At 37.3% G+C, this 27,895-nt stretch overlaps 1 protein-coding gene across 1 annotated transcript; it reads right to left on the minus strand.

Moving 5' to 3' along the window:
- Positions 1–1,884: 1,884 nt before the first annotated feature.
- On the minus strand, positions 1,885–20,397 carry LOC139118476 (acid-sensing ion channel 1A-like). The gene is made up of 11 exons (XM_070681769.1): positions 20,040–20,397; positions 16,368–16,538; positions 15,191–15,400; positions 14,769–14,890; positions 13,473–13,651; positions 12,092–12,248; positions 8,410–8,466; positions 6,474–6,639; positions 5,227–5,751; positions 3,294–3,385; positions 1,885–2,730 (listed from the first exon to the last, which is right to left on the minus strand). Exons 1-11 carry the CDS (start codon positions 20,246–20,248, stop codon positions 2,624–2,626), a joined length of 1,995 nt encoding a protein of 664 aa, XP_070537870.1. The 5' UTR covers positions 20,249–20,397; the 3' UTR covers positions 1,885–2,623.
- Positions 20,398–27,895: the final 7,498 nt, after the last annotated feature.

Consider the following 27,895-nt stretch of genomic DNA (forward strand, 5'->3'; position numbering starts at 1 on the left):
TTAAGAAGAGTATATACGAACTTTGTAAAAGCTGTGGCGCAAGAAGTTGCCCGAAAGCCGACGTTGGAACATTTCAAATCCAGGCGGCACTTCTAGAGCGAAATATTTTCAAACTTATCGTTGGTCGAATCTTCCTTCTGCCCGCCATTAAAATCATTGCAATGTTAATAGACTGACCACAGTCCCTCCAGGTGTGGGGATGGACTGTGGACTGACCAACGCCTGGGTTATTATCTGTCTATACGGCATTCAAAACTTCAGGTTCAGGGATGACCTCGCAATGCAGTCATTCAGGTAAATCGCTTCCCTAACCAAGAGTGTCATAGTTATTGTTGTAATTATTAGGATGAGAATTATTAATTTAGAGGTTTAATAAATTATACGATAAAACAAATAAATCTCTCTTATCGGTCTTTTTATGAGCAAATGAATCATGAATGAATTTAGCAAGGCACGCATGCGCAACCACTTCACAGTCAACATTGCTAATTAATATGCATTTTCTAAGTATGTGATTGCTTCTTAAATGATAATAACACAGAGGGGAAGAAATCAGTCCCCTGGGGTGGGGAGGGGTTTTTTGGGACGGTTTACCCTATTTGATTTTATTAATTTTGACTGTGATATTTCAAATAAAGAGTTCGACTCCACACCGTCTGACAACTTTATATAATACCGACAAGTCCTTATCTCCTCTCCAACTTCACACACGTCACACACATAGTAAAATAAGGACTTATTTTACTACGTGTGTGACTGCTGTGGTGTTGACTTAATCAATTAATCCGCTGATACGGATAGCGGATTAGCAAGTTGGCAATATTTTCGGAGCAATTACAGTGGTGTATACACAATAATCACCAGAGAACTGTATTGAAATACGTGTGTATAAAATATCAACAAATTCTGGGGAATATATAGAATATTCATTTTCTTGACGTGAAAATTGAAAACTAACATGGTGACGTGGAGGTTTTTTGCATTTTTATAATCTCAAATATTAATCTTCAACAATTTATATTACAACAACTGCTTAGATGCTCTTTGCATATGCCTTCAAACAATCACGTGTAATATAAAACTTTACAGATGACTAAGGTTTGTTGACAGATGCAATATTCAAACTTCAACTTGAATAGTTCAACGAACTATTTGGCGCATAATGATACGATATAAAAAGTATTTAGCATCGCTGACATCGTTTCTCGAATTCACTGTCATTATCATCCGTTGTAAATCGAAATCGACTGTTAAAACTACTCCATTCTAGTTGAAGTTGCGATGAGAATCCAACATTCAAAGGTAAGCCCACCAAGTTTTTCTTTGAGCAGTCCTATTAGGAAATAACGAAAAATTTCACGATCATTTCACATGGGGAAGAAAAGAGAGAAAATCAACTGAATGACAACATAGAGTTCTCTCAATCTGATTTAAATCAGATGTTGAGTACGGCGACGTCTACTTACGCGTACGCGGTATTCTCTTGATGTCTCCTCAGGACAGCAAGAGAATGCCGCCGCGTACGCGTAAGTAGACGTCACCGTACTCTGATTGAGAGTACGTAAACTTCATGAAGAGAGTGATATACATCTTACGTCATTGCATACGAGTATAAACACCTTACGTCATTGTATACAAGTATAAACACCTTACGTCATTGTATACAAGTATAAACACCTTACGTCATTGCATACAAGTATAAACATTTTACGTCAAACACCTAAGGTCATTGCATTACGAGTACACTGATCCATCATTGATAGTAAAAGGAGACACTAAAGAAACCTGGCTGATTGTGTTGAATGGTGCTGTATCAGAGGACATAATCGATATGGTAGTTATTGGCAAGTAAAATCATCAACGGAATTGTATTGTTTGGTTTTTTTATTTTGGGGTGTTTTTTCAACTCTTTTTTGTCACTTGTCTTCCAAGACTTTACATAACAATATATATTTATCAAAATTAAATCAAGAAAATGTATAAATTCATTCCTGTACTTCTGGTGAGAGTCATTTCCCCATCACTCTAGCCTGATAAGCGTCATGCGTTTTGTACAATATTCAGAAAAGAAATCACACCATTCATACTTGGCATCACTTTTTACAGCGGCAATTGAACAGAAACATTTTGGTCAGCAATATGAAATAATTCATTGATTTCCAAGTTTTTTTGAACAAATCCAGATCACACTAATTTTTTATACCTAATAAAGCATCAAAAAGGAGAAATCTCAATTATTATGTTGCACTTGTTCTGTAGTCTAATCTCTAAATGTTTCAAAAAATCTAAAACATGAATGCTTTCCTCGAAATTATCACAAAATGAACATTTTGAGAAATCAACTTTCCTCTTATCTCAAAACTTTGTTATGGTAATAAATAGCAAAGAAAAATACACTTTGAAGTCAATGTTCCGAAATTTGCGTCCCGAATTCTCTTTGCACCTCATTGGTTTCAAGTGTTCCATTGAAAATATCTCTAACAATGAAGCATAATGTTTTTTACATGATCCCGTAGACTGCCTGCCATGGGTCAAATACGAAGTTGAATTGTCAATAGTCACATGAAACACACCAAACGTTTTAGCCTTCACCGTGTCGACACACTGTCCGTTACGTATATCTTCACCGCCTGACTGTTAGGCAGAAATGAACGGCAAAGAAATCGAGAATTTCCAAAAATGTTACCATACTCGCTCCGAAGAAAAGCCCTAATGTTCCTCCGATATCGCCTGCAAAAACAGAAAATAAAGAAGAGAACTCCGTCCAAAGACCACTCATGTAAACAAAAATCTGATCTTTTTACATGTGTTTACCGTATGCATCGAGGAATTATACCTGCTTAGGTGTATTATATTATTATCATATCGTGAAGATTTCATCAACTTATGTATAACAAGAACACCTGTTCACAAGGTGTGAAATCTCCATAAAAAGAAAGTGTCACTAATAGCTTTGTAAACTTCTATTCAAGTTTTTCAATTTCCTCTCAAAATTATCAGTATAGTCAATTCTCCTGATTAGACAGATTTCCATGTGAACGGGTTCCACTCTAAGCTAGTTAGTGTGAAAGAATTCCTCAGTCTTGATGTAATTCAATCCCAGCGATTTCTGATTTCGTTCTTTATATATTTCACCTTGGTAACGAATAACGATCGAGATTTAACAAAACGTCAACTTTTAAATTTGTCACTCTGGCGTTTACGGGACTTCAGGTGACTTGGAAGTACGACTTTAATCATTATCGCGTCAAAGCTCCTAATTTCAGCCTCGTATGAAGTCTTTACATACTTACAGACAAGATTGAAAAATTCGTACGCCTTTTTCTGGACAATATTTTCTATTTTCATGTCTTCAAAGTAAATGGTGATCTTCGCAAGGTTTGACCTAGGGGAACAACGAAACAGATCGCACACACAGACGTTAATTATAATGAATTGTTTTGGATAGATTTTGGGATGATTATGTGATGTTAAAATAATTCATTTAGTTTACTTTGTCTAAACGAGGTGTATCCCAGAAAAAGTTATTATTGGCATCGCATCACCATTTTATTCTTAATGTAGAGGACAATATTACAAAAAACAAAGAAAATATAAAAGTGTAAATTCCTTCAACTCTTCATTGGCCTTGCAACTATTCCAAAACAATTCATCGTTTGAAATGCCTATTACCTGGCAGCTATTGTATTTGGAATGAAAGAAAACTTGTGCCTGAAAGAGCATAGCAGGCTTTTACTGTGTAACGAATATTGAGACACATATCTGTACAAGTATATAACATTGTAATCCAAGCCACGGCCTGGCTTCACAATACTTATGCATTTACAGTACCTTTAAAAATAAGGTGTTTTTCAATTAACAGCCATGGAACAAGAGGCCTTACGAAAGTGGGCTCGAATCAGCCAACCTACCTTAAGCAGCCCTTGAAACAAAAGAAAGACCCGTTGGCGTATATGCTACAAAATATTTTTGTGGACCTCAATTATTTGATCAAAGTACTGAAATGAGACTTATTTAATAGGTGTTCCAAATTACATAAATTGAATTAGTACCAAAAACATACAGAAAACAGAACCAAAAAAATGAAAAGTAGATGAAAACACTTAGGCCTAATACATCACAAAGACTGCAAAAAACACAATATTTAAAGGTCTGTGTGGTGCGGTGCTGGAAACTTAGGATTATTTTAATATACAAAAATGTAATCTGATCAAGTGCTATTGTGATACTGTTTGGGGCAAGGCAAGTATCGCTTTCCTTCCATGAACATTACGGCGGTTTCTATATTTTACGGTCTTAAGAGGTCGCACTTAAAACATATATGATGCTCATTGACTCCCTTCCAAAGAACGGGCATCAGGACATTAGTGTATGGTCGATTTATAATCAATTATAACACCTCACTCATTCAGCGTGCACTGCCATTGGTTAAACACGACTCACGTGACATGTAAAAGAACGTGATGATGCCCTCTGCGAATGTGATGATGCCCTTTGCGAACTTGATGATGCCCTCTGCATTTGATATTACATGGATGACGTCATTTTACTTACTGCGCATCCTTTCTGCGCAAAACAAATTGTCGTTCGCTTGTTGTACTTTGCAGTTGGCAACTTATGGCTGCGAAACGTCATGCAGAGCTGTCACCGGCACAGTTAGACGATATTTTGATGCACGTAAACAGCAAATGAACGAAAATGGCAACAAGGAATGCAATTTCTGTGTTCAGCGACTATGCAAGCAACAAATTTGGATACGCCACCGAGGAGATCGGCAAACTTTCAACCCTAGACTCGGCACTGACAACATTTTACGCTGAGGTCCGGACTCAGAAGGCGAACTGTACTCGAAGAAGTCTTTGTGTTTTTGTTTCTTTGCATGTTTGCTTGTTCGGTGTAATAAAAATAATAACACATGAGAGCTAGGGCAATATCACGATTTTTTGCCTGCCCTCGGGCTGGTGGTCATGATCGAAATACTGATGATGCCCGAGCCGTAGGCGAGGGCATCATCAGTATTTCGATCATGACCACCATCCCTTGGGCAGGCAATAAATCGTGATATTGCCCTCGCTCTCAGGTGTTATTATTTAACTAATCTATCATGCAAACAAACCCCCTAAAACAAAACAAAAGAAAACAAACAAACGAAAGAAAAACAAACCCAACCAAAAAAACATAGAAACAAAACAAAAATCGATGAATTCGTCATCTTGTCATACTCACTGTGAGAAACTTTTGCATATGCTGCGATCGTTTTGTACTGAATCCAACTTGCCGTCACGTACATCTTTCAAGTTAGCATACAAAACTGGGAAGAGATCTTCAAACATTGGCAAGTAGTAATCCTGTATTAGGATATCTATCAAGTCTTCAATGACGTCGGCGGTAAAATTCAGTTCTCGTAAGAGATACCTTGCTTCATATTTAAGCGGAACCCAATACAAAAACACTGGGTTCATGTACAAGGAAGAAATGTGCGATTTTGTGTCGTTGTAAAATTCAGAGCCCACTTCGTCACTTTCTCCCATGAGGTAGTGAAGCGTGTGCAAGAAAATTGCTGTTCCAGCTTCGTTCATAACGTCGGTGTACACGGTAGTGTGGATGGAGTGAATCATGGCGCTATGGAACAGATCCGCATCAAAGAAAGTCGACACATTCTGTCCTTTCGATACAATTGCGTGATAGGTATCCTCAACCTCCTTGTAAAAATGTTCAACGGCAACTTCAAGATCCGTAAATGATCGTACTCTGGAATAGAAATTACATCTCTTTACGGCACTACGCAAGTAAAAGCAATCGTTACTGCGTGGCACTCTTTCATTAGAGAATATATTACCGATGTTTTGATATTCAACTGTTGATCTTTGAGATGGTCGGACCCGAAACAATGTTGACGTTGCATTGAGCAAAATACGAATATATATAGGATTGTGAGGGTTTATTGTTTTTGTTTTTTCCAGAAATTCCTTCTGAGGCGTGATACTTAATTAATCCGATTATAAAGCATGGCCATGGACGTGTGTGCCATGCTTAGAGTTATATGGCCAGCATACTTAAATTTTAATATAGGTATAAGTGCTCAAGGGTGAGGACGAGCCACCCTCTTTTTATAACGTCTAGATGGCTTGAAAGTGAATGATAGAAATCGACTTGTTTGTTCACATAATAATGATAGTAAAATTCAAATTTGCATTAAAGCTCGTAAGTTTTATTTTTGATAAAGATTTTAACAAGTCTATTCTGTTTGCAAAATAAAGTTTTCTTGTTCTATACTTTGAAGCTATGTTCTGCTTATGCATATATATATATATATATATATATATATATATATATATATATATATATATATATATATATATTTAACGTAATATAAATATATATAATGTAATATAATGTAATAGAAATAACATTTTATGTAAATATAGCTTAACATAAGTAATAAAACTTATAAGATATGTTGTACAACTTACATCAGGTTCAGTCCCATTGCTTCGTCGCAAGGCCATTTTCCTAAGTCTGTCAGTAAAAGGGAATGGATAAGCGATGGGTAGCTGCTGTAGCTAAGACGGGCATTATACCACGTTTGAGTGCACGGTTCGTCGCACTGACACGGATCGTCCAATGCTGCAAACTCATCTGCAGAGAAAACATTAACATAGCGTCAGCTACAGTGACACTTGACTCACATTTGGTTCGATTTGGCAGGCCAGAGTGAGTTTACATAACTAAATTTAAGCCTTGGAACATGCATACCTAGTTTCAAAGCAATTAGACAAGCGATTTCAGAGAAAATAATATTTTAAAATATAATAAAATAATAAAATAATATAAAAATAATAATATTTTAATAATATTTAAAAATGGGAAAAATTGCCCCCAAAATAAAATGTGAAAATTTCACAACAAGCTGCAGACACTCAACTAAGTTTGCATTTAGGTATATGCGTACCAAGTTTCTAAGCAATCAGAATAGTTTATTCCGTGAATACGATTGTTTGATCAAAATGGGAAAACTGGAAAAATCGCGCCTTAATACAAATATGAAAATTTCACCACAATTTAGAGACACTCAACTGAGATGGTCTCTAGGTACATGCGTACAAAGTTTCAAAGCAGTCAGAATAGTTTATTCAGAGAATATGATTTTTGATCAAAAATTGGAAAATGGGAAAAATTGCTCCTAAAATACAAATATGAAAATTACACCACAATTTTAACAAATCCGGCAGAAGTCAACCCGAGGATCAAGAATATTAAGTTTTAATGCCACCCAACAAGAATTTTGGGATAAAATGATTTGTTGACCAATAATGGGAAAAATTGGCCCAGGATACCAATATCAAAATTCCACCACAATTTGAACAAATCTTACAGAGGCTAACCCTGGGATCATGCGAAGTTTCAAAGCAATGAGACCAGCAGTTTCAGAGAAGAAGATATTTTTACCAAAAACGGGAAAAATTGCACCAAAATTACAACTTTAAAAATTTCACCACAATAAAATAAATCTTACTAAGTCACTATAAAGAACCTGCATACCAAGTTTCAACCGAATCTTGCCTGTGGTTGCAGAGTTTTAGCAATGTGCTGGATTTTCCCTTTTTACCTAATTTGCATATTTTTGACATTGACATGTTCATTTGAACATATAAACGTCTCCACCCCTAGTGCACCTGTACACCAAATACTGAGATGGTAGGTGCTGCGGTTTTTGAGTTTTCGAACGGACATACATACATACATACATACATACATACATACATACATACATACATACATACATACATACATACATACATACATACATACATACATACATACATACATACATACATACATACATACATACAGACAGACAGACAGACAGACAGACAGACAGACAGACAGACAGACAGACTGACACACAGACAGACGCCACTGACTTACCATATAAGCTCTCTTCGGTATATACATATACCAAATGTCAGCCAAAAAACATACGGTGAAATTGGAGCATAATGCAAATTTCATGTCTTGTCCTTATATGCATTAACCTTTCTTTAGTGAGAGCTTATTTATGCCTGACGTCTTTCTCTGACATTTGAAGACAGGAAAAACATTTATTTTGGTGTATAAACTTTAGACATTTCTGTTATCCATTTGGCTCTACCTACAAAGTGTGCAGTGGATTGGCTTTACAAAGATTGTGAGTGGACACATGACTAAAGGCTTCGACTGCAGCTGTTGACGTGTTATTTGTTATGAACCGTCTTATTTGTCATGATCAATCATATTTGTCCCGACAACCGCTTAAGCTATTTATGTTCATCGTGACTCCTTTATTAGAAAGTTTCAATAGCGCTGTAGGCCTAACGATTGGTACAGAAAGCTAAAAAGAAGAAAAGACATATTAAACCTGTTACTTACCCATTTTCTCGAAATAACATGTCTGCAATTGAGCAGGCGTACAAAACTCGGCGTCCCCTAGACGAGCGATACAAAGAATGAAAATGCAAGTGATGATGCACATTGAGAATCGTCGGTGCTGGCGCTATTTCCGCGTTGAGTTCTATTTGGGTAACGTTTTGCATATTTATGTTAAGACAGAAGGTCACCGTTGGAAATCTCATGCATAATTTGAAGGAGTTGGCTGAAGGAGTTGAGGGAATACAGGTCGTAGCTAGAATTCATACAGCTGGTAAACCAAGGAAGTAAATAAACCTATTAAAGTTACTGAAGGGCAAGGGGCAATAACACTCACCAAACCATAGCTGAATTCACATACAACAAGTCATTGACAATGACATAGTCCCCACTTGTAATAGGAGTATTATTAGTCTTGAGGGGGCAGGGAAATGAGGTCATTAAGAAGTATCATTAAAGTGTACATGTTCAGATCTATGGACACATAGGTCTATGTCATTGTTCCCAATTTGAAACAAGAGGCATGTCTAAGTTATGGTTCTAAATCGGGAAAAAAGATCAAACCTCTAGCTGTATTGGCCAGCCAAGAAATACATATGTGCATAATAAATGAGGTACAAGATGTGACATCTTAAGGTCTATTATCCTATCAAAATTGAAGCGTAAAGAACTTGTGATTACTGAGTTATGCATATATATGCATATTCAAGGTCAAAGGTCATCAAGGTCACGTGACATTTTGAAAAAAAAAACATTGTATTGCTAATTAATCCATATATGCCAAAATCAGACCTCTAGCTCTATTGGCTTGCCCACAATTATATATGGGCATAATTAACGAGGTAAAGCATGTGTTGTCATAAGGTCTCCCATCCTACTAAATATAAAGGACATAGCACTTGTGGTTACTTATTTATTGACATAATCGTGTATTTTAGGTAAAAGGTTATCGAGGTCACATGACATTTTGTCAAAAAATTTCTATCCTATAGTCTATCCCTATATACTAAAAATCACACATTTACCTCTATTGGCTTGTTCAAAATTAGATATGCACATAATGAATGAGGTACAATATGTGGCGTCATAAGGTGTCCCATCATACCAAATATGAAGAGTGTAGCACTTGTGGTTCCTGAGTTATGGACAAATATGTATATATGGGGTCAAAGGTCACCGAGGTCACGTGACATTTTGTCAAAAAAATTGTATTGCTAAGTTATCCCTACATACCAAAAATCAGACCTCTAGCTCTATTGGCTCGCTCAAAATTAGATATGCACATAATTAATGAGGAACAATATGTGGTGTCATAAGGTGTCCCATCATACCATATATGAAGGGTGTAGCACTTGTGGTTACTGAGTTATGGACAAATATGTATATTTGAGGTCAAAGGTCACCAAGGTCACGTGACATTTTGTCAAAAAAATTGTATAGCTAAGTTATCCCTATATACCAAAAATCAGACCTCTAGCTCTATTCGCTCACTCAAAATTAGATATGTGCATAATAATGAGGTACAATATGTGGCGTCATAAGGTGTCCCATCATACCAAATATGAAGGGTGTAGCATTTGTGGTTACTGAGTTTTGGACAAATATGTATATTTGCGGTCAAAGGTCATTGAGGTCACATTACATTTTTCAAAATAATTGTATTGCTAAGTTATCCCTATATACCAAAAATCAGACCTCTAGCTCTTTTGGCTCGCTCAAAATTACATATGCGCATAATTAATGAGGTACAATATGTGGCGTCATAAGGTGTCCCATCATACCAAATATGAAGAGTGTAGCACTTGTGGTTACTGAGTTATGCACAAATATGTATATTTGAGGTCAAAGGTCATTGAGATCACTTGACATTTTGTCAAAAAAATTGTATTGCTAAGTTATCCCTACATACCAAAAATCAGACCTCTGGCTCTATTGGCTCGCTCAAAATTAGATATGCACATAATTAATGAGGTACAATATGTGGTGTCATAAGGTGTCCCATCATACCAAATATGAAGGGTGTAGCATTAGTGATTACTGAGTTATGGACAAATATGTATATTTGAGGTCAAAGGTCATTGAGGTCACATTACATTTTTTCAAGTTATCCCTATATACCAAAAATCAGACCTCTAGCTCTTTTGGCTCGCTCAAAATTAGATATGCGCATAATTAATGAGGTACAATATGTGGCGTCATAAGGTGTCCCATCATACCAAATATGAAGAGTGTAGCACTTGTGGTTACTGAGTTATGGACAAATATGTATATTTGAGGTCAAAGGTCATTGAGATCACTTGACATTTTGTCAAAAAAATTGTATTGCTAAGTTATCCCTACATACCAAAAATCAGACCTCTGGCTCTATTGGCTCGCTCAAAATTAGATATGCACATAATTAATGAGGTACAATATGTGGTGTCATAAGGTGTCCCATCATACCAAATATGAAGGGTGTAGAATTAGTGATTACTGAGTTATGGACAAATATGTATATTTGAGGTTAAAGGTCACCAAGGTCACGTGACATTTTGTCAAAAAAATTGTATTGCTAAGTTATCCATATATACCAAAAATCAGACCTCTAGCTCTATTGGCTCGCTCAAAATTAGATGTGCACATAATTAATGAGGTACAATATGTGGCGTCATAGGGTGTCCCATCATACCATATATGAAAGGTTTACCACTTGTGGTTACTGAGTTATGGACAAATATGTATATTCGAGGTCAAAGGTCACCAAGGTCACATGACATTTTGTCAAAGTGTCTGAGATATCTGCGTGAACGGATGGACTCACAGACTGACATGACCCAATCTATGAGCCCCCTGGACTTTATCTGTGGGGACTAAAAACTGTGTCACTGCATCCTTTTTCAATATGAATACAATGAGAAACTAAATTTTTATTTATCTTGGCCTTATACATGGGAGCCTATGTACTGCTTTATACATGGGAGTCTATGGACTGCCTTATACATGGGAGTCTATGGACTTCCTTATACATGGGAGTCTATGGACTGCCTTATACATGGGAGTCTATGGACTGCCTTATACATGGGAGTCTATGGTCTGCCTTATACATGGGAGTCTATGGACTGCCTTATACATGGGAGTCTATGGTCTGCCTTATACATGGGAGTCTATGGTCTGCCTTATACATGGGAGTCTATGGAGGTGAAAACTAAAAAGTCCTCTACCACGGCCAAATTTGATCGCATTGTGAAACAAATCGACGTGCATCTGTATGAGGTATGGTACTATCCTTGTACCAAGTTTGAACGAAATCGCTCCAGGCGTCTCTGAGATATCTGCGTGAACGGACGGACGCACGGACGGACAGACGGACGGACGGACGGACGGACGCACGCACGGACATGACCAAACCTATAAGTCCCCCCGGACGGTGTCCGTGGGGACTAATAAACGGTAAATTTGAGAGAGAGAGAGAGAGAGAGAGAGAGAGAGAGAGAGAGAGAGCATGATTGATGTAATTTCGGGTATTTCGAGCAAGTCACATGAGCGACAATACAGAGGATTAGAACAAATTGATTCCACACTGGTGTTCTTACACTCCTAGTGTACTAGCGATCAAGATGTATCAGTAATCTGCTGGCACAATATTTCTCGTCTCCATAGATGGAATTCGAGCCTTTGTTGTCGTTCAAGTACGTGCGATATTTACCTGGCATGTAGAAATATCTGCAGTTGCATTGCTGAACAATGTAGTTTGTCTCACACTCAATCCAGCATTTAGATACCGAATACGAACCATTGAAGTACTTCAAGTTCCGGTGAACATCTTTTACGCAATTCCCATAAGGATATCCTAGGTTTGTGACCTGCAGGGGAAGTTGGACTTCAATCAATCGAGAAATCAAAGAGTAAGGTGGTTACAAATTCGCATGTGTACGCAATAATAGATCGGAATGTTACCACATGGGCGTCTATGGAGAAAAATAATCACTGTTTTCTCTTCAATACAAAACAAGTTAAATCGGTGTGTTTATATATGCTTGATAATTATATGAATGTACTAGTCTGAATAAGATGTTTAGAAATGCATTTTCGCCGCAATTCAGTTCACCACACACGGACGTTTACGGGGAAAGTAATAACATTTTCTTCCAATTACAAAATTAGCTACATCTGTGTAACAATATATGCTTAACTGGAGTAGGCTGGTTAGAAGTGCATTTGTTTACAACAAATGTGATATTGGATTTTTACCACGAAATGTCAGTTCTCTATACATGTGCGTAAGTGGGGGTAACTAACAGTTCTGTTGAAGTCATACAAGCTTTCAAATTTAAAACGGGAGGGATGGGTACTATTTTACAAATAAGTTAAGGGGAGGTCACACTTTAGATAGGGGTTTTGGGGAGGGTCACATTTTACATGATGGCCCACCCCTGATTTTCTCATTCCACCCCTATCTATCTATCTATCTATCTATCTATCTATCTATCTATCTATCTATCTATCTATCTATCTATCTATCTATCTATCTATCTATCTATCTATCTATCTATCTATCTATCTATCTATCTATCTATCTATCTCTCTCTCTCTCTCTCTCTATATATATATATATACATACATGATGGCCCACCCCTGATTTTCTCATTCCACCCCTATCTATCTATCTATCTATCTATCTATCTATCTATCTATCTATCTATCTATCTATCTATCTATCTATCTATCTATCTCTCTATCTATCTATCTATCTCTCTATCTATCTATCTATCTATCTATCTATCTATCTATCTATCTATCTATCTATCTCTCTCTCTACCTACCTATCTCTATATATATATATATATATATATATATATATATATATATATATATATATATATATATATATATATCTGTATGTCCTCCGTCTGTCTATCTGTCCATCTGTCTGTCTGTTTGTTTGTCTGTCTATGTATTCATATCTCCTTAAGATATTTCTCTCAGTTTATCGAATTATTCCATGCGTTCAATGTTGCACTGATAATTATAATTTGCCCAACATTAAATTCAGCTGACATCGAAAAAAGATATGAATAATAACTTACCGTGGTTGTGGTCAAGGCGATACTTGTAGATGCACCGGGTGAGATTGATATTCCTTGATTGGCTATGTCAGGTATCTCATCCTGTCCATGAACCATCAGACGAAAACCGACCTCAGTTCGTGGAGCAGAGTATTGGTTCTCTTCTGCATGGAGTAACAGCTTCAGTCCATAACGCTGACCTGAGATAGTCATTAATTGGGAAAAATGGACAAGAATTAAGTCTCTGGAAAAATCATGTTTATTTTGTCAGGAAGAAATGTCTTGTACGGGTAGCCATTGCTATATACGAGAGCTGTCGCATCGCTTTTGATTTTCACAAAGTCATGACACGTATCCGACGCCACACATCTACATTACTACCCGACATGTTAGCGCTAAATTTATATGCTATGTGGTTGTATATAATATGCCATCATGAGGTTATAACGTGCATAGTACTGCGATATATGACGGTATGCAAATCTGTGTAACAGCATTTCTGGAAGTTGTTTGGCTATTAATATGCGGTGATTGTGAATGGGTTACATGACATAGAGGTGATGGGGAGACGCGATATGCAGCGAAGTTCTTGCTCTGCATTACTTTAGGCCAAAGAGCAGCAGTGCATCAGCAGATATGTAAATCGTTTTCGATTATGGAATTAATCCACTTGCTTTGACAAATTCAAATATTGGCCTTGCAAAAGAAAAGTAACGATGGACCAATGAAGGACAATTTTGAGAGGCACCTGCCAGTTTCCGCTTACAACGACGCTTCGCGAAAGTAGCCAGGTCCATGTACTGTAGGCTTTTCTGTCTAAAAATCATTTTGTGTCCGTGGATAATCACCTAAACGACATTTCTTGACTGGTTCAAGACTTTGAAACCTCGAAAATCGCTGAGTAATTTCCGTCTTTATATTTGTTCATTTCCCCGTATTTCTAGAGTTGTTGGCCATCGCGGCTGCCTCTATCGAGTCAGATTTACATGTTTTACTATGCTTTGCGGCCCAAAAGCCTACTTGGTAATATCGTAGTTTACTGCACAGGTGATGTTTTGGACTCGAGTATCAAGCTCTAGACGAGCCATGCGCCTTAAAATTGGCAGCGACAGGGAGCGACAGGGATTGGGCAAATGCGGTCGAAAATGGTAAAATGACACCATCACGTATGTCTGTATTTCAAAAGGCCAACGCATCTTAGTTGGGTCAAACTAATATGAAGATTATATTATATCTTTACGAAAAGCATGGTAACATCTCACAACCATTAACAATAGAACTCCCTTCAAGAAAACAATGCGAGTTATTTGACCTTACCTTCATTTTTAACTTGGTTGATAAATCCATGCTCGGCAGAATTGAAAGTAAAACATACACCATAGTTTGTTATCACTCTTGTAAAGTTTTCTGGTCCGCATGGCAACCCTCCGAAAGAACAGCTTCATGAAATTACAAAGTAATGAAATATATTTTCAGTGAAATTAAATTTATAAAGACGTGTACTTCAACGGCTTTACTTATAACAAAGTCATACACAATATCCCATGGGTGCCCTACTTCATCGACAAAGCTTTGTAAATATCAAAATTTCAAACTTTGTCTTGGATGCAGGTCAGATAAAGCAACGGCTTGTTTTAAGATATATCCTATCATAGTAAGTGCCATGCTGAACTAATACAACCTACACCAATTTACACATGGGTTAAGATTTCCAATTATAATGTATAAAAACTACATACCTCTTTATCATATCTTTCGCTTCGTGCGCGCACATCTCCACGAAATCAAGCAGAGTGTTTCCAAAGCCGAAGGTTACATGGTTAGGTATGGTCAGATTCATTATACCATCATAGATGGATTCACCGTCCACCGAGAACAGTGAATGCAGGTATGGAAAATAGTGAAAGAAATAACTTGTCCCTCCAACAAATTTCTGAACTTTAAGGCTCCTGTAAAGCAAAGGAGGGAAAGGGGCAAGTCTTTAAGCAACAAATAAGTCCAAGTTTTTCTTTGCTTGTTTACTTTTAAGGAAGCTAACATATTCTTAAGTCTATAGATGTCGTTCCGAGACAGTAACAGCCAGGTTGCTCGATGCTTGACTTCAAAGCGTTTGTGTTTTGTCGACACGATTGTGCATATCCTTCAGCTATAAACATCGTATTTTAATACAAAGCGATTTGATGATTGTTCAAACAATAGATATTAATATGGCTATACTTTAAATCGTTAATTTGAACTAGAATTCGATTTCACTCTTTCGATGCTTGAGACGTTTTTACTGGATTTGAATTCACTGATTCGCCAAAAACGATAGAATCTATTGTTAATAAGCGTGTTCGGTAGGATTTAATTCTCAGTGGATATAGCGACATTAAATCCAAGTGAATAATTAATGGTTACTATGTGTCGAGGGAGTGATAACCAGCTGCATACTTGTCATTGCCACATGACCAGTATGCTTATTGACCCTCATTACTGGTCATTGGTCCTCTTTACTTCTGTACAGGTCCACCGATACCATAGAAAAGGGGGTTGGATTTGAAACATGATAGGTTCAGGAGATAGACCATGAAAGCAGATGCGAAACATATATACTTAAAATATAGCAAAAATTACATCTACTCATCACTCTGAATCAAATACTTCACCAGCAACAGCGATTATTCATTTTGAACAAAATAAATTCATTGACAACAATATTAATTGTTTGCTTTTCGTCGGTAATACATATTTGCTTCGGAATCAGTACATAGCCTTGTCCTATAATAAAGCTTATATTTATCGGGCGTAATTTGTGAGAACAAAAATCGCTGGTCCTTTCTGTTGCTTTGCTATGAAAAACAATCCGAAGAACAATATATTTCAGTACTGTCTGAATAGTGTAAAAAGTAGAATGCAAAAACCATGTTGTCTTACTTGAACATGTTATTGTTGCATATCGTAATGGCGGGGAAATCTGGCTTTTGCGTTGGTTCCACGTATTCTATATTGACGTTGACCGGGTTGCCCGTGAATGACGTAATCATTGTTGAAACTTGGAAGAGAAGGCCCGACAGAGCCGCCAGTACGATGATTAGCCACAACAACCTGAAAAACGGAAACGACACGAGTAAAATTATGATCACAAACATTTTGAGACGAACTGAAGGTGCATTTTACTTCTTACTTGGAAGCCTTTGACAAGAAAGCAAAAAAACATTTTTCCGCCTTGTTCGTGTCCTAACCCGCGTTGATTACCATTAGTTAGTGCGGAACACCGTCCTTTTTTCCGCCTATCTTCATACTTGCCAACAAAATAACTTCGTCATTTGGTAATGGTCATATCGGGGTGGAGATACACATGTACCGCGTTTTTTTTTACCGCCGCCGATCTTCTTCTCCTAATGTAGACTATCGACCAAGGAAATATCTATACAATGTAAACTTGTAACCCTTGCTTTGTCTGTAGTAGGAACTTGACCCCAATCATTGTCGAAAGTGTAGAGTTTTGAGGTCTGTATTTTGATGTAGACCTATATTTAGTCTGCATCCTACGTTGTGCGTAGTAGTGTACGTATGTCTATGTCTTCGGTACCGAACATTGTTGAGTTGTGCCTTGCAGTTAAAACTGTCAAGGTTAAATCTAAACCAAATCCGGGAATGAGTTCTCAGGGCTCGTATTCTATTTTATATTGGCTCTTTGATGCCTTTGGCATGGCTGCTTCATCAGTTGGTCCGGATATGTTGTAACGTGTTTCAAAGCTTTGTCATGAAAAGTGAAGAAATTGTCTCCGAGAGTTAAAATGTTTCAGTATAATGTTTCTCTTGCATCATGCTTCTGCGCAATGCATTAGTCGTGTTCTCTCTCCACTTCGCCAGAGACAAAACCCGAGTATTATCTATCAATAAATATTATCAAAGTTCATGTTTCGTTTTCAAATGGTATTCATAATTATAACGGAAAGACAACAAAACAATCATATTTGTTATTTTTGTGTGCCACATACTTGAGCAGTACATTGAAACACTAACCGTGAATGTAGATAGAAACTAAGCGGCACTTTTTTCACTTACGACTGTTTTGTGTGAATTTCCAATGTCCAATAATGACGACTGTAATTTCACGACCACCGAGATGGAGTATAACTGCTTACAGACCTAGTTATTACCGAGCAACCAGTCTCAAGTTGTTGAATAAATTTACGTTGTATGTCTTCAGTGACATTGTTTCATGGGAATGAATAGTAACGCAGTGACGTTGTGGTGTATATATAGTGTGTGCCATTTTGATAGAAATGCCGCTTTGTCAACGAAAGAGTGATTAGATTTCAGCCCCTAACCGTCTCTCCCATGTCGAGTAATCGATCTGTTGAGTTACGCAAGAAACACATTATCACCCAGTGACATGATATAGTCGCGTTATTTACTTTACATTAATTGCATATTACCTATAACAATTATGAATTTTGTGTCAGCGTTGAAGGGGAAATCATCTTTCAGTAGAATAACAAGGTGAAGCGGAAAATGCATCGATCCTTAAGTTAGGCATACCTGCAATGGTTCAAATTGGCGTTGGTTAATCATCTTCGCACACAATACGATCAATTACGAGTTGAATTAATTATCTTACTGTGTACCTTATTAAAGTTTGAATTAACGATTTAAACTCAAGGCAATTAGTGACAAATACGCCGCAGAACACAGTGAATTACAATGTAATATGGTTAATTACAATGTAACTATGGTTAAACAAAGGAAGTTGTCTCTTTATTGTCATGCAAATCGTAACGGATTTACTGTATATATTTAAACATACTTTTTACATATAACGTTTCACTTGCCATACTGACACATAGATCGTTTCATTAAACACAATCAACGGAACATTTTCTTCGACGTTATTATCAAACATACTATTGTCCTGATCGCTATTTCCCGAAATGGACGACATAATATTTGTTGAAACTTGATGAATATAGCAATAAAGTGATAAGTGATAAATATTAAATGACAAATATTGTGACAATGCTTTTTTACTGACTTAACTGCTATATACTATGCTAAGTAGGAGAAAATACGGATAGGTTTTGGCTTAGTATTACTTTTTATTGACTTGAAGATGGAGAAGAGCTCGCAGGATAAGGCTATTAGCGTTGTACCCAGGCTACCCACTGACAGCGCGGGACATAATTTATATATTAATGAACATTATTCTGAGTATACCATTACTATTGCTCTAGCTATGCATTAATATGTTTTTGATACCTTGCAAGATTTTATTTTCCATCGAATTTTTATGTAAAATTAATCAACAAAAACGCTCCAAGGAACACCCATGCTTTCCATGCAATAAGGCCTTCAATTTTTTTTTAGCAAAAGTTTGAACATTTCCTTTCTAAACTGTTATCAGAAGGTAAAAACTTACTCATCACCTTTTTTTGCAAATTCACGAAATTGATTCGTACGATTCGGAATTATTCAATATCAGTCATATGATCTAGATATGTGACCCACGACATTGTCGTTATGGGCAAAGCAACGTCGTCATCTGCACAGTGCAGTCCTCGTAAGCTGGACATATGAAAACGCACACGACCGGATATGACATCATGTGACCACTGCATGGGATAGTTTTTTGTGAAAAATAAATTTGACATTGTTTTTCCCATACTGGAATTAAATCAAATTCTTTGCTAACTGTTCACAATTTTTAAAGAAAGTGTTCTCCAGCAAAGGATTTTGAGATTTTAAGAAATGTTGTTTCTCTACAGGAAACATGGAAAATGAAATGCTTGGCAGTATGTAGCGCAAAATGTCAAAGTCTTCACGTATTTGGTATTAATGTAGAATACGCATCGGGGTCAGACTCTCAAACCTTTCCAATGGTCTACCACTTGTGAAGGCTCATTTTGAAGCTTATGAAGTAAATAACATTTTCAACGGCTTATTTTCGAGAATATTGCTGTTTCATAATGTCACATTATGTTCTCTTCTCTGTTTCAATCAGAACTGACTCAGCACCCAGTCAGCTTCAGTGTATTACACCACTAATCGCAGACCTTTTCAAAGATATGCACATAGCAGACCGAACATTACTTGCCCTCAGGTCTTGCCCTGTGGTCCTCTTGTACAGAATACTAACTATATTCCAGTATGATGCACATATTGAAATGCATTTGAAGCAAGTAAAGAGTGGAACTGGACATTGACTCTGTGTTCTCTCAATATATATACCAACGCTGACGTTTAATGATTACTTATAGAGCATTCAAGTAGCCTACTTGGCTTTCTTCAAAGAAGCTCGCTTTGTTATTTCAAGTGCCTCACTTGTTTTCAATTCTAATCAAACATTGTCCAACAACAAAGGCAAATGTGTCATACTTTGACAACATCTCAGGCTCTTTGGTCACTATTTTGAGCATTTCTGCGACTTAAACTGGTACATATTTTCAAAAACTGCATATTTCACACGTGTACAAATCTGTCGCGATAGTCCTGTTCATCGATGAAAAGGCCTACATTACAATTCATAGGTGGTTCATGCGGCGAAAGTGTAGAAGTGTAAATAAATTTGAACGGCTTCGTTTCAATTTGTTGGGAGGCTTTTACCTTCGTGCCGTAGAAGCCGAGCGGTTGCCGACATGCTTCACCCCGCTGAGACCGGCCTCCTGAGTGAAGAGTGTCAAAACTCCCGGTACCGTCTGTTTGGTAACAGTAGCTTGGCTTTCGTCTGAACCAGTGATAGATTCTCGTGTAAAACCCCTCGGGTCCGTCTTCTGAAGGTCCGACAGCTCACCTGTAAACGCTCCGTTCTCCATCGATCTCGACTCGTTGGCAACCTGCAACGACTGCAATTGCTTGAATGGATGGTAGCGAACGCCGTGACTGTGCACTGGCTGTACAGGCCTTGAACGTCCTGGGATGCAACTTTTCTTTAAACTGTAGTCCCTACACGTGATATCACTCAAAGGGCACTTATTCTTCACAACAATACCTTGTGGGTACTCTATACAATGTTAGTATTTGCTTGGAAATAGTGAATTCGCAGATGTTGGCTTAGCGAGCACAGTTACGTAATCAGGCAGGAAGATGAAGTAAGACGAAGAGGCCGTATGGATCATGTGATATTTTCAGGTGTATCGTCTTTCATAATGCAACAATAAAGAAAACACACACTTTCAAGTATGCTTCGGAGTGAAATATGTGCTTGTTTTTATTAACACTATTATGGTATTTCAGCGAAAATGTTTAAAATTATCCTAGAAAGTTCAAAGAACTTCTGACTGTTTGTTTTTGCAGGTTCTTTTTGTCAGAACTGGCCTCGGGCTTGATAGTGCATTTGCATAAGAAGGGAGACCGTGAGTCGTGACAATGTTAATAATTACCGTGGTATAAATCTTCTTTCTGTATTGAGGGAAACGTTTTCATCAATTCTGAACAACAAACTCCAGATATGAGTTGAGAAAATGTTTCAGCTTTCTGAAAACCAAAGACGTTTTTGGAAGGGTTAAAGTTGTATATTTATACTTGACAAAAATATGAATAGACATTTTTCTTTCGGAAGTCGGTTGTATTCTGACTTTGTTTATTTTGTGAAGGCCTTCGATCGTATTAATCATTATTCTTTGTAATCATCTGATTTTATTTAGTTATAATGCCATTGGCTTGCAGAGATAGCTGAATAATTTGTCAACAAATTCAACCAACCAGACAGTGAAAATCAATGTTAGTAAAACAAATGTTATGGTCCTGAGAAAAGCTTATGGAAAGAGAAATTATGAGAAGTGGTTTTACAATGGTGAACAATTATTAGTTGCAACTTATTTTAGTTCTTCCGGTATCACTTTTGTTCAAGCGGATTTTTGTATATGGCACAGATAGCTAGATCAGGCAAATAAATTAATGTAGTCTGAGTTATAAATCAAATTGTATTTTCAACCAGAGCTCTCCAATAGATCGATAAAATTCACGCCCATAAAAAGAAAAAATACACAAAGCGAATCAGTGTAAGATAAAGGAGAATGACATCTTCATTACAAAACAGAAGGATTTTAATCTGAACCATCATTTGTGAATTTCATCGTAAGATGATCAAGCGATATTACTTGAAAGGACGACAAGGTTGAAATATTTCTTATCATAGGGGGAATTGTATTCCAAGTGAAAGACTTTTGACCTGTGATAGTTTTGAATTTTGAAGACACAAGTTGCCATGGCAGCAATCATTGGTGCTCGATGAAATTCGATAGAAACATCAGTCAAATAAAGAAGTGCGATGTCATCCAGAGACTCCAACGTCGAAAGCGCAGTGAAATAGACAATAGTAGGTCAATACGGCAACCAGCGTTACGTCATGAAGATAGTTCGTGACGGAACAAACATTGTCTACCCCTCAAATAACTCTACCGGCCCTTTTTGAATTTGTAAATACGCTGAATATTTGGTTTTGAAGCATTGCCCAACAGTGCAACAAAATAAAAAGAATAACCCGTCTTGCAGGCAAACGATATATCTAGTTGAAATAAATACATCGAAATATCAGTATTTCGACAATAACCCGATTTCCTATTTGATTTCTACACTCTCATTTTCTGCCCTTTTTATTTGTACTGTTACGTCGACATAGCCAATGAAGATGGACATATAAGACGATCTTCAGCAACGTGTACTTCAAATCCTTAAAGTGATCTCTTTGAATCTTTCCTTCAGCATTTCCAGTGTGTGCGGTACATTTTGCGGCCGTTCGATTATCGAATATGAAACTTCATTTAAATTTCAAGTAAGCTGGAAAGGTGATTTTTCTGTCACATGTTCTGATATGTTCGATTCTAACTTTGCTATTGACTTTGCGATTAACTTTGCTTTGCTATTGGTATGTGAAAGATTCAAAGAGATTTGTGTTAGGAATTAAAGTACATGAGGTTCAACATCGCCTCATTTGTCTATCATTTCTGGTATATCATCGACATATCATTATGCATAGGGGTAGGCAGAAAATGCAAGTGTGAAAGTAAAGTAGGAAATTAGGTTATTGTCGAAATACTTATATATTGATATATTGGAAAATCCAACCGTCTAGAGTACACAGTCATTATTTGCATAAAAGTCACGTGATAAGGGTTTGCTGAACCTTGCAAATATCGGTTTTCCTCCCTTTAGCGAACATGCTGAAGATCTAGTTGACGTTTATGCATTGGCAAGCCTTAGCAATATCCTCCAAATCCGTGTCTGCGATTTTTCTCTCTAAGTCACCATTCAAAGTATATGCCTGACAATTACAATTCCTTGAAAAGCACCTCAGTCTAACACCTTCACCAGTTAATAACAAAAAACAAAGGCATAAAAAGGAAATCCCAGGCTACATCACAGGAGGACCAGACGTTATTCATATTATTGAGTTTTCTCACTGTTTTCTCTATCAGTTCCTCTCCTTTTCTTCATGCTCTGACTAATCGGAGTAAATAAAATAAATGATTATATAACCTAACCTAACCTCTTGACTCTTTATTTATTTTGCACCCCATTACAAGGACGTTTATCTCTCATATACACATCTTGTAATTAATTAGTCGACACAACTTCTTATGCTAATCCATGGACTTATCAGGGATTTTATGAGTTGGTCAACATTGCGAAAGATAGAGATGTAAATGAAAAAGGAACCTCTTTTAGTTACTTTTCCATACACAGCTCGTCCAGCTCTCTCATCTGCTCGGCCGACAAATCCGTTTTTCACAGATTCACGCGGCTCCTCGAATTACCTTTTGGGCAACACCTCATCAGTAAATACCAGGAAGTCACCTTGATTGCTATTAACGCGGTTCTCATCAAGGCACGTCTACCTAGAACGGGAAAATACATTCTTCGTCCTCGAAAAAATCGGTTTTAAACACATCTCCTCAGCGTTACAAATTACCTGCTGGTCAACATCTCCTGTGGCCAGTTGTCAGTAATAAGCCTCTGCTGGAACGTCGGTCTCCGTCTGACAAAGACCGGAATGTGGGATGATAATCGTCTCCGCGTGGTGGAGTTATCACCATGTTACTATTGTTACTGTCGTCTACTGTCACACGAGCTATCATCTTCGTCGTCGAACAAATCCGGTTACCAAACACATCTCCTCGGCATCACAAATTACCTTCTGGTCAACATCTCCTATGGCCAATTGACAGTAATAAGCCTCTGCCGGAACGTCGTTCTTCGTCCGTTAAAGACCGGAATGTGGGATGATAATCGTCTCTGCTTGCTGGAGTGATCACCATGTTACTAATACTACGATTGTCTACTGTTACATGCGCCATAGTCGTAGTCGTCGATGACAATGTGGATTACATCAACAGTTGGTCATAGAAGAGTCTCTGAATTTCCTTCGGCAGGAAATTTTCTTTTACATATACATGTATGCGTTCAACGACTGATTATGGATCTCGGACATGAACCCACGTTGCTTTACCTTCCATAAACACAGTTGGTAACTCAATAATCCGGATCTTAACTGGTCTCATAGCCATAATCATTCTCAGGTGAATACAACAATGCAGGTACACGTGAAACGCGTTGTTGCAAGGTTAACTTATCAACAATCGCCCAATCAACGACCCTGACCAAAGTCATCTCTGACAAGAGTACGTTTTCAAAGTAACTGAACATGGAATAATTAGCACACATCGTAATTATAGTTTCAAATTCACAACTAAAGTACTTCTTTTTCATTTTATTTCTTACGTTTAGATGGAACTTCTTCTGAAGGTTTACAGACACAAAATACCACAGCATGTAAACATCATGAGAGGAACACCAAAGAAGATCGACCCTGGATAAAAAACGGTTTCAAACAAAAAATTAAATGTAAGGATTTTCACTTGTTTTATGCGAGCAAAGGTGGAATTTAACGAAGTTTGAGCATTGCCAGTACAACAACATATCGTTCTGGTCTTCTCAAGTCGTTTAACATGTATAACTGTTTTATGATATACGGAAAACTATTTACGAAACGTTCAGGGTAATTATATGTAAGTTATTTTAAATAAAAGTATCGTGCTAATCGCCAGTTTTTTCTATTTTGTTTTAGGGTTACGCTATGGTAGGGTAGGCCTCTGACGTGTCACCTGGATGCAATTCTCAGTTTCATCTCAAATATTCATCCATCCATTCAACCAACTTTGGTTACTTATGCGAAAGGATTCTAATCGCAACACACAGAAATTATCTAATTTACACTGTCGTTCCATTGTTATAATGTGGCCGTATATCAAAACTGACTGCGCTGAATCAAAGCAGACTTCGGTGTTACATCGCCTGTGATGAGGTTTCGTCATATAAACATTTTACCGAATGCGAGAATGCCGAGTTATTTCCAAGAGTGCACAATATCTCTTCTTCCATACCAACATTACAGACATGCAACTTCCTCAAACGTTAGAAATATATTAGCCTTGATACCTTTTGTCTGCTGAATGTTTGATGGCAGTAAATTTGGGAATGATGGTTTTGGGCATGTGTTACAGGACATAACTCTGTGTCGTAAAAATCAAGTATTGCGGCCAGTCAATATTCCGATTTAGAAAATATAAATTCGGCCAATAATAAATTTTGAACAGCTTTTTTGTGTTCATGAAGTGCTTTTTTGTCCTGCGGAAAATGGACATTAGTTCTGCATGCTTCGAACAGTAGCTAGATCGCATAAATGAGAGCTACTATTTACTTAGATAACGCCAACTTTTGCAATGTTTTCTCCCAAGACTTTGGATAGAGGAACATTTTCTTCGAACATTTTATTCAGTGAAGACGGTAGTGAAGCACAGAGTCTGGAAATGCCAAAATGAAGCGGTTTATTCTAGATTAGGGGTGGCACTTGTGACACAAAAATTGGAATCGCCTTTCGGAATGATTCAGCACCTGCGTGAAGTGCAACGCCATCACATGGCGAAGCGAGACAACAGAAACATGCGCCCTCAATGACACTCTTTGGTCATACAAAAGCATACAGTACCGAGATTACCTACATAAATTAATGTATACTTCTTAACTTGTCATGAAAATGCCGTTCAAGGTGGGTAATAATCCGGCAGCTCCTTGCATCGAGTGACACAGGGAGGTATTATTAGTATTATTTATAATGTATTTGAACAGTTGTGGTACTTAAGGGGGTAATTTCATAACAGTCAATTTAAATAATGACTTTGATAAAATGAGCGCTAGTATACCTGAGGAAAAACTTATATATTAGTATACATCAGTAAACAAGCGGAATGCGACACCATGCCGTCCCTTTCCTTTGCCATGATTTTATAAAATCGCCACATTGGTTATATGATAATTACGAGCGCATGTCACACCGAAGGAAAATGGAAACATCATGAACAACTCTGATAGAAGGAACTTGTCATTACATCGTCAACGACGGGGTAATACGTCATCCATCTACCTGCTGATGCTACTAATATTTTTAAAAAAACGCGACGAACCGTTTTTGAAAGCACGAAAGATCTCTGTTGTGTACATAGTTTTAGAATTTTTCGAGGGGACTTGACCGAGATGCCGCATATGGTAGCAGATAAGACTTGCTCAAATCTGTGGGCATATAAGCATCAAAACAGAATAATTGAAGGAATTAACTTCAGAAGACTGTCACGCTAGGTGGTAGGTTGGCGCAAAGATCGTGGGTTGAACGCCTTAACCCAGAGAGTAACTCTGCTGCCGAGAACAGCAAGGTGACTTGGGGCCGGGGGGCCAGTCTAGGCACCGACGTAAAGGCGTCAGGAGGTCACCCGACATGAAGATATAGGGATACTTGACCGAAATACGTGGGCTTCTTACGAATAAACTTTATGCCTATGTCAACTTTATTAATTAACCCATTGTATGAAATTCTGTATTGTGTCTCTATATTTGGTTTTAACGAGTCAGAGATAGTCGATCAGCAATATGCCTGTTGGTAAATATGGTCGTCTGGTTACTGTTTCATTGGTCGAATAGCGTCGGACAAAACTGAGCTGTTGCCAATGTAAACTATCTTCTATAACTTACGATATTTTGCAAATGGTAAATCTGTTTTCAACTAAACATCAAATCCTGAAAATTCTTGATCGGATTCAGTCACCTAGCGAAGACATCATCGCGTGTCTAAATTTTCTACCCCTAAAAGAGTGTTTTAATTATAAAGCTAAATTATTACAGTTTTCTCACTACGACCACTCCACACGCTGTAGTGTCCATGAAACACTCACAGGTAAAACTCGCTATAGTACATCACACACAAACTTACCAAAGCAATGAACACATCATCCAACAGGGCTTGAGATAACCTCGGAAAGTTGATTCATGTCCGATGGTAAACATTTTTAAGATGTGACATTTTATTCGAAAAAGTAATAAATTTCTGTGCAACATATACGGCACTGAGTAAATCTGGCAATAATTGAGGCGAGGTCACCTTTGAAAGGACTTCTGGAATAGAAAGGGACCATAATTTACAACTAAATAAGCACATAAAGTCGAGTGGTATCGGCAAAGTCTTCGACGTGCGCCCCCGCTCACCCGTAATCGGTGTTTCTGCTTCGAGTTGATACCTGGGAAATGTGCAGCGTCTATAGGTTATATCTAATTGGTGGTTAGTCATTATGCACAGTAACTAAAGGAATCTAAAACGAAGGCTATTCTCTACCTGATTGGCTGTTTGGAAACAACTGAGTAAGAAAGATGAGTTTCAGCAATCTAATTAGACAAGCTTCCGAGACACTGCACATCAACACTTGCTTCAAAGAATAAAGTATTAACAGCCAAAACAAATCTGTGACAAACTGATTAAAGTAAGACGGATAGCAGTGTGTTGTCTGTAATATTTTGCAGAAATCCGTGATCAATGTCAAATGATCTCGATTCGGCAAAATAAGCATTTTTATAACTGATCATTTTTAATTTGGTATCATAATCTTTGGACAAACTATACAGTAAAATAAAACCTGCAATGTCCTTTCCATTCAACAAATAGGGTTTGTAATGATAATCACGGATATTAGATCGATCAAAGGGACACATTAACCATCCGCGTCCTTACAGTATCAAAGCTGGCTTTCCAGCCACTTGAAGATTAATTTAGCATTTCCAAAGGCTACTTAAAGCCCCAATAGCTCTGAATGTGTAACAAATGATCTCAAAATATCCTAAGTTTATCAAGATTTTTCTTTGAATAAGACCATTAAAGACTGAAAAAGTGAATAACACTGTCATAAGTTTCGAAAGTGGCATGTAAATTCAAATGTTTTAACATAATTTTAGAGTTCGTGCCATTTTCAAAAACTAATGATATGACAGAGAAAATAAACATTACAACAACAAAATGTTGGCCATCGTGTGTTGTGCATTCAAATAAGTGGCGTCATACTTGTTCTTGATGTGATCACGATGTTAATGCGCAGGAAATACTGTTTTCTATACTTTTCCCTGAGAGCGCCATTTTATGA

Source organism: Ptychodera flava, chromosome 19, assembly GCF_041260155.1.
Source record: "Ptychodera flava strain L36383 chromosome 19, AS_Pfla_20210202, whole genome shotgun sequence".
Classification (NCBI taxonomy): domain Eukaryota; kingdom Metazoa; phylum Hemichordata; class Enteropneusta; family Ptychoderidae; genus Ptychodera; species Ptychodera flava.

What these genes read in the sequence shown, in the direction of transcription:
- LOC139118476 (XM_070681769.1), bottom strand. Translation starts at nt 20,248, where the DNA reads ATGGAGAACGGAGCGTTTACAGGTGAGCTGTCGGACCTTCAGAAGACG. An exon ending in TCGCCTTGACCACAACCACG is followed by an intron (nt 12,249 to 13,472) that starts GTAAGTTATTAT and finishes CTTCCCCTGCAG; the next exon opens with GTCACAAACCTAGGATATCC. An exon ending in CGAATTTTTCAATCTTGTCT is followed by an intron (nt 2,731 to 3,293) that starts GTAAGTATGTAA and finishes CTGTTTTTGCAG; the next exon opens with GCGATATCGGAGGAACATTA.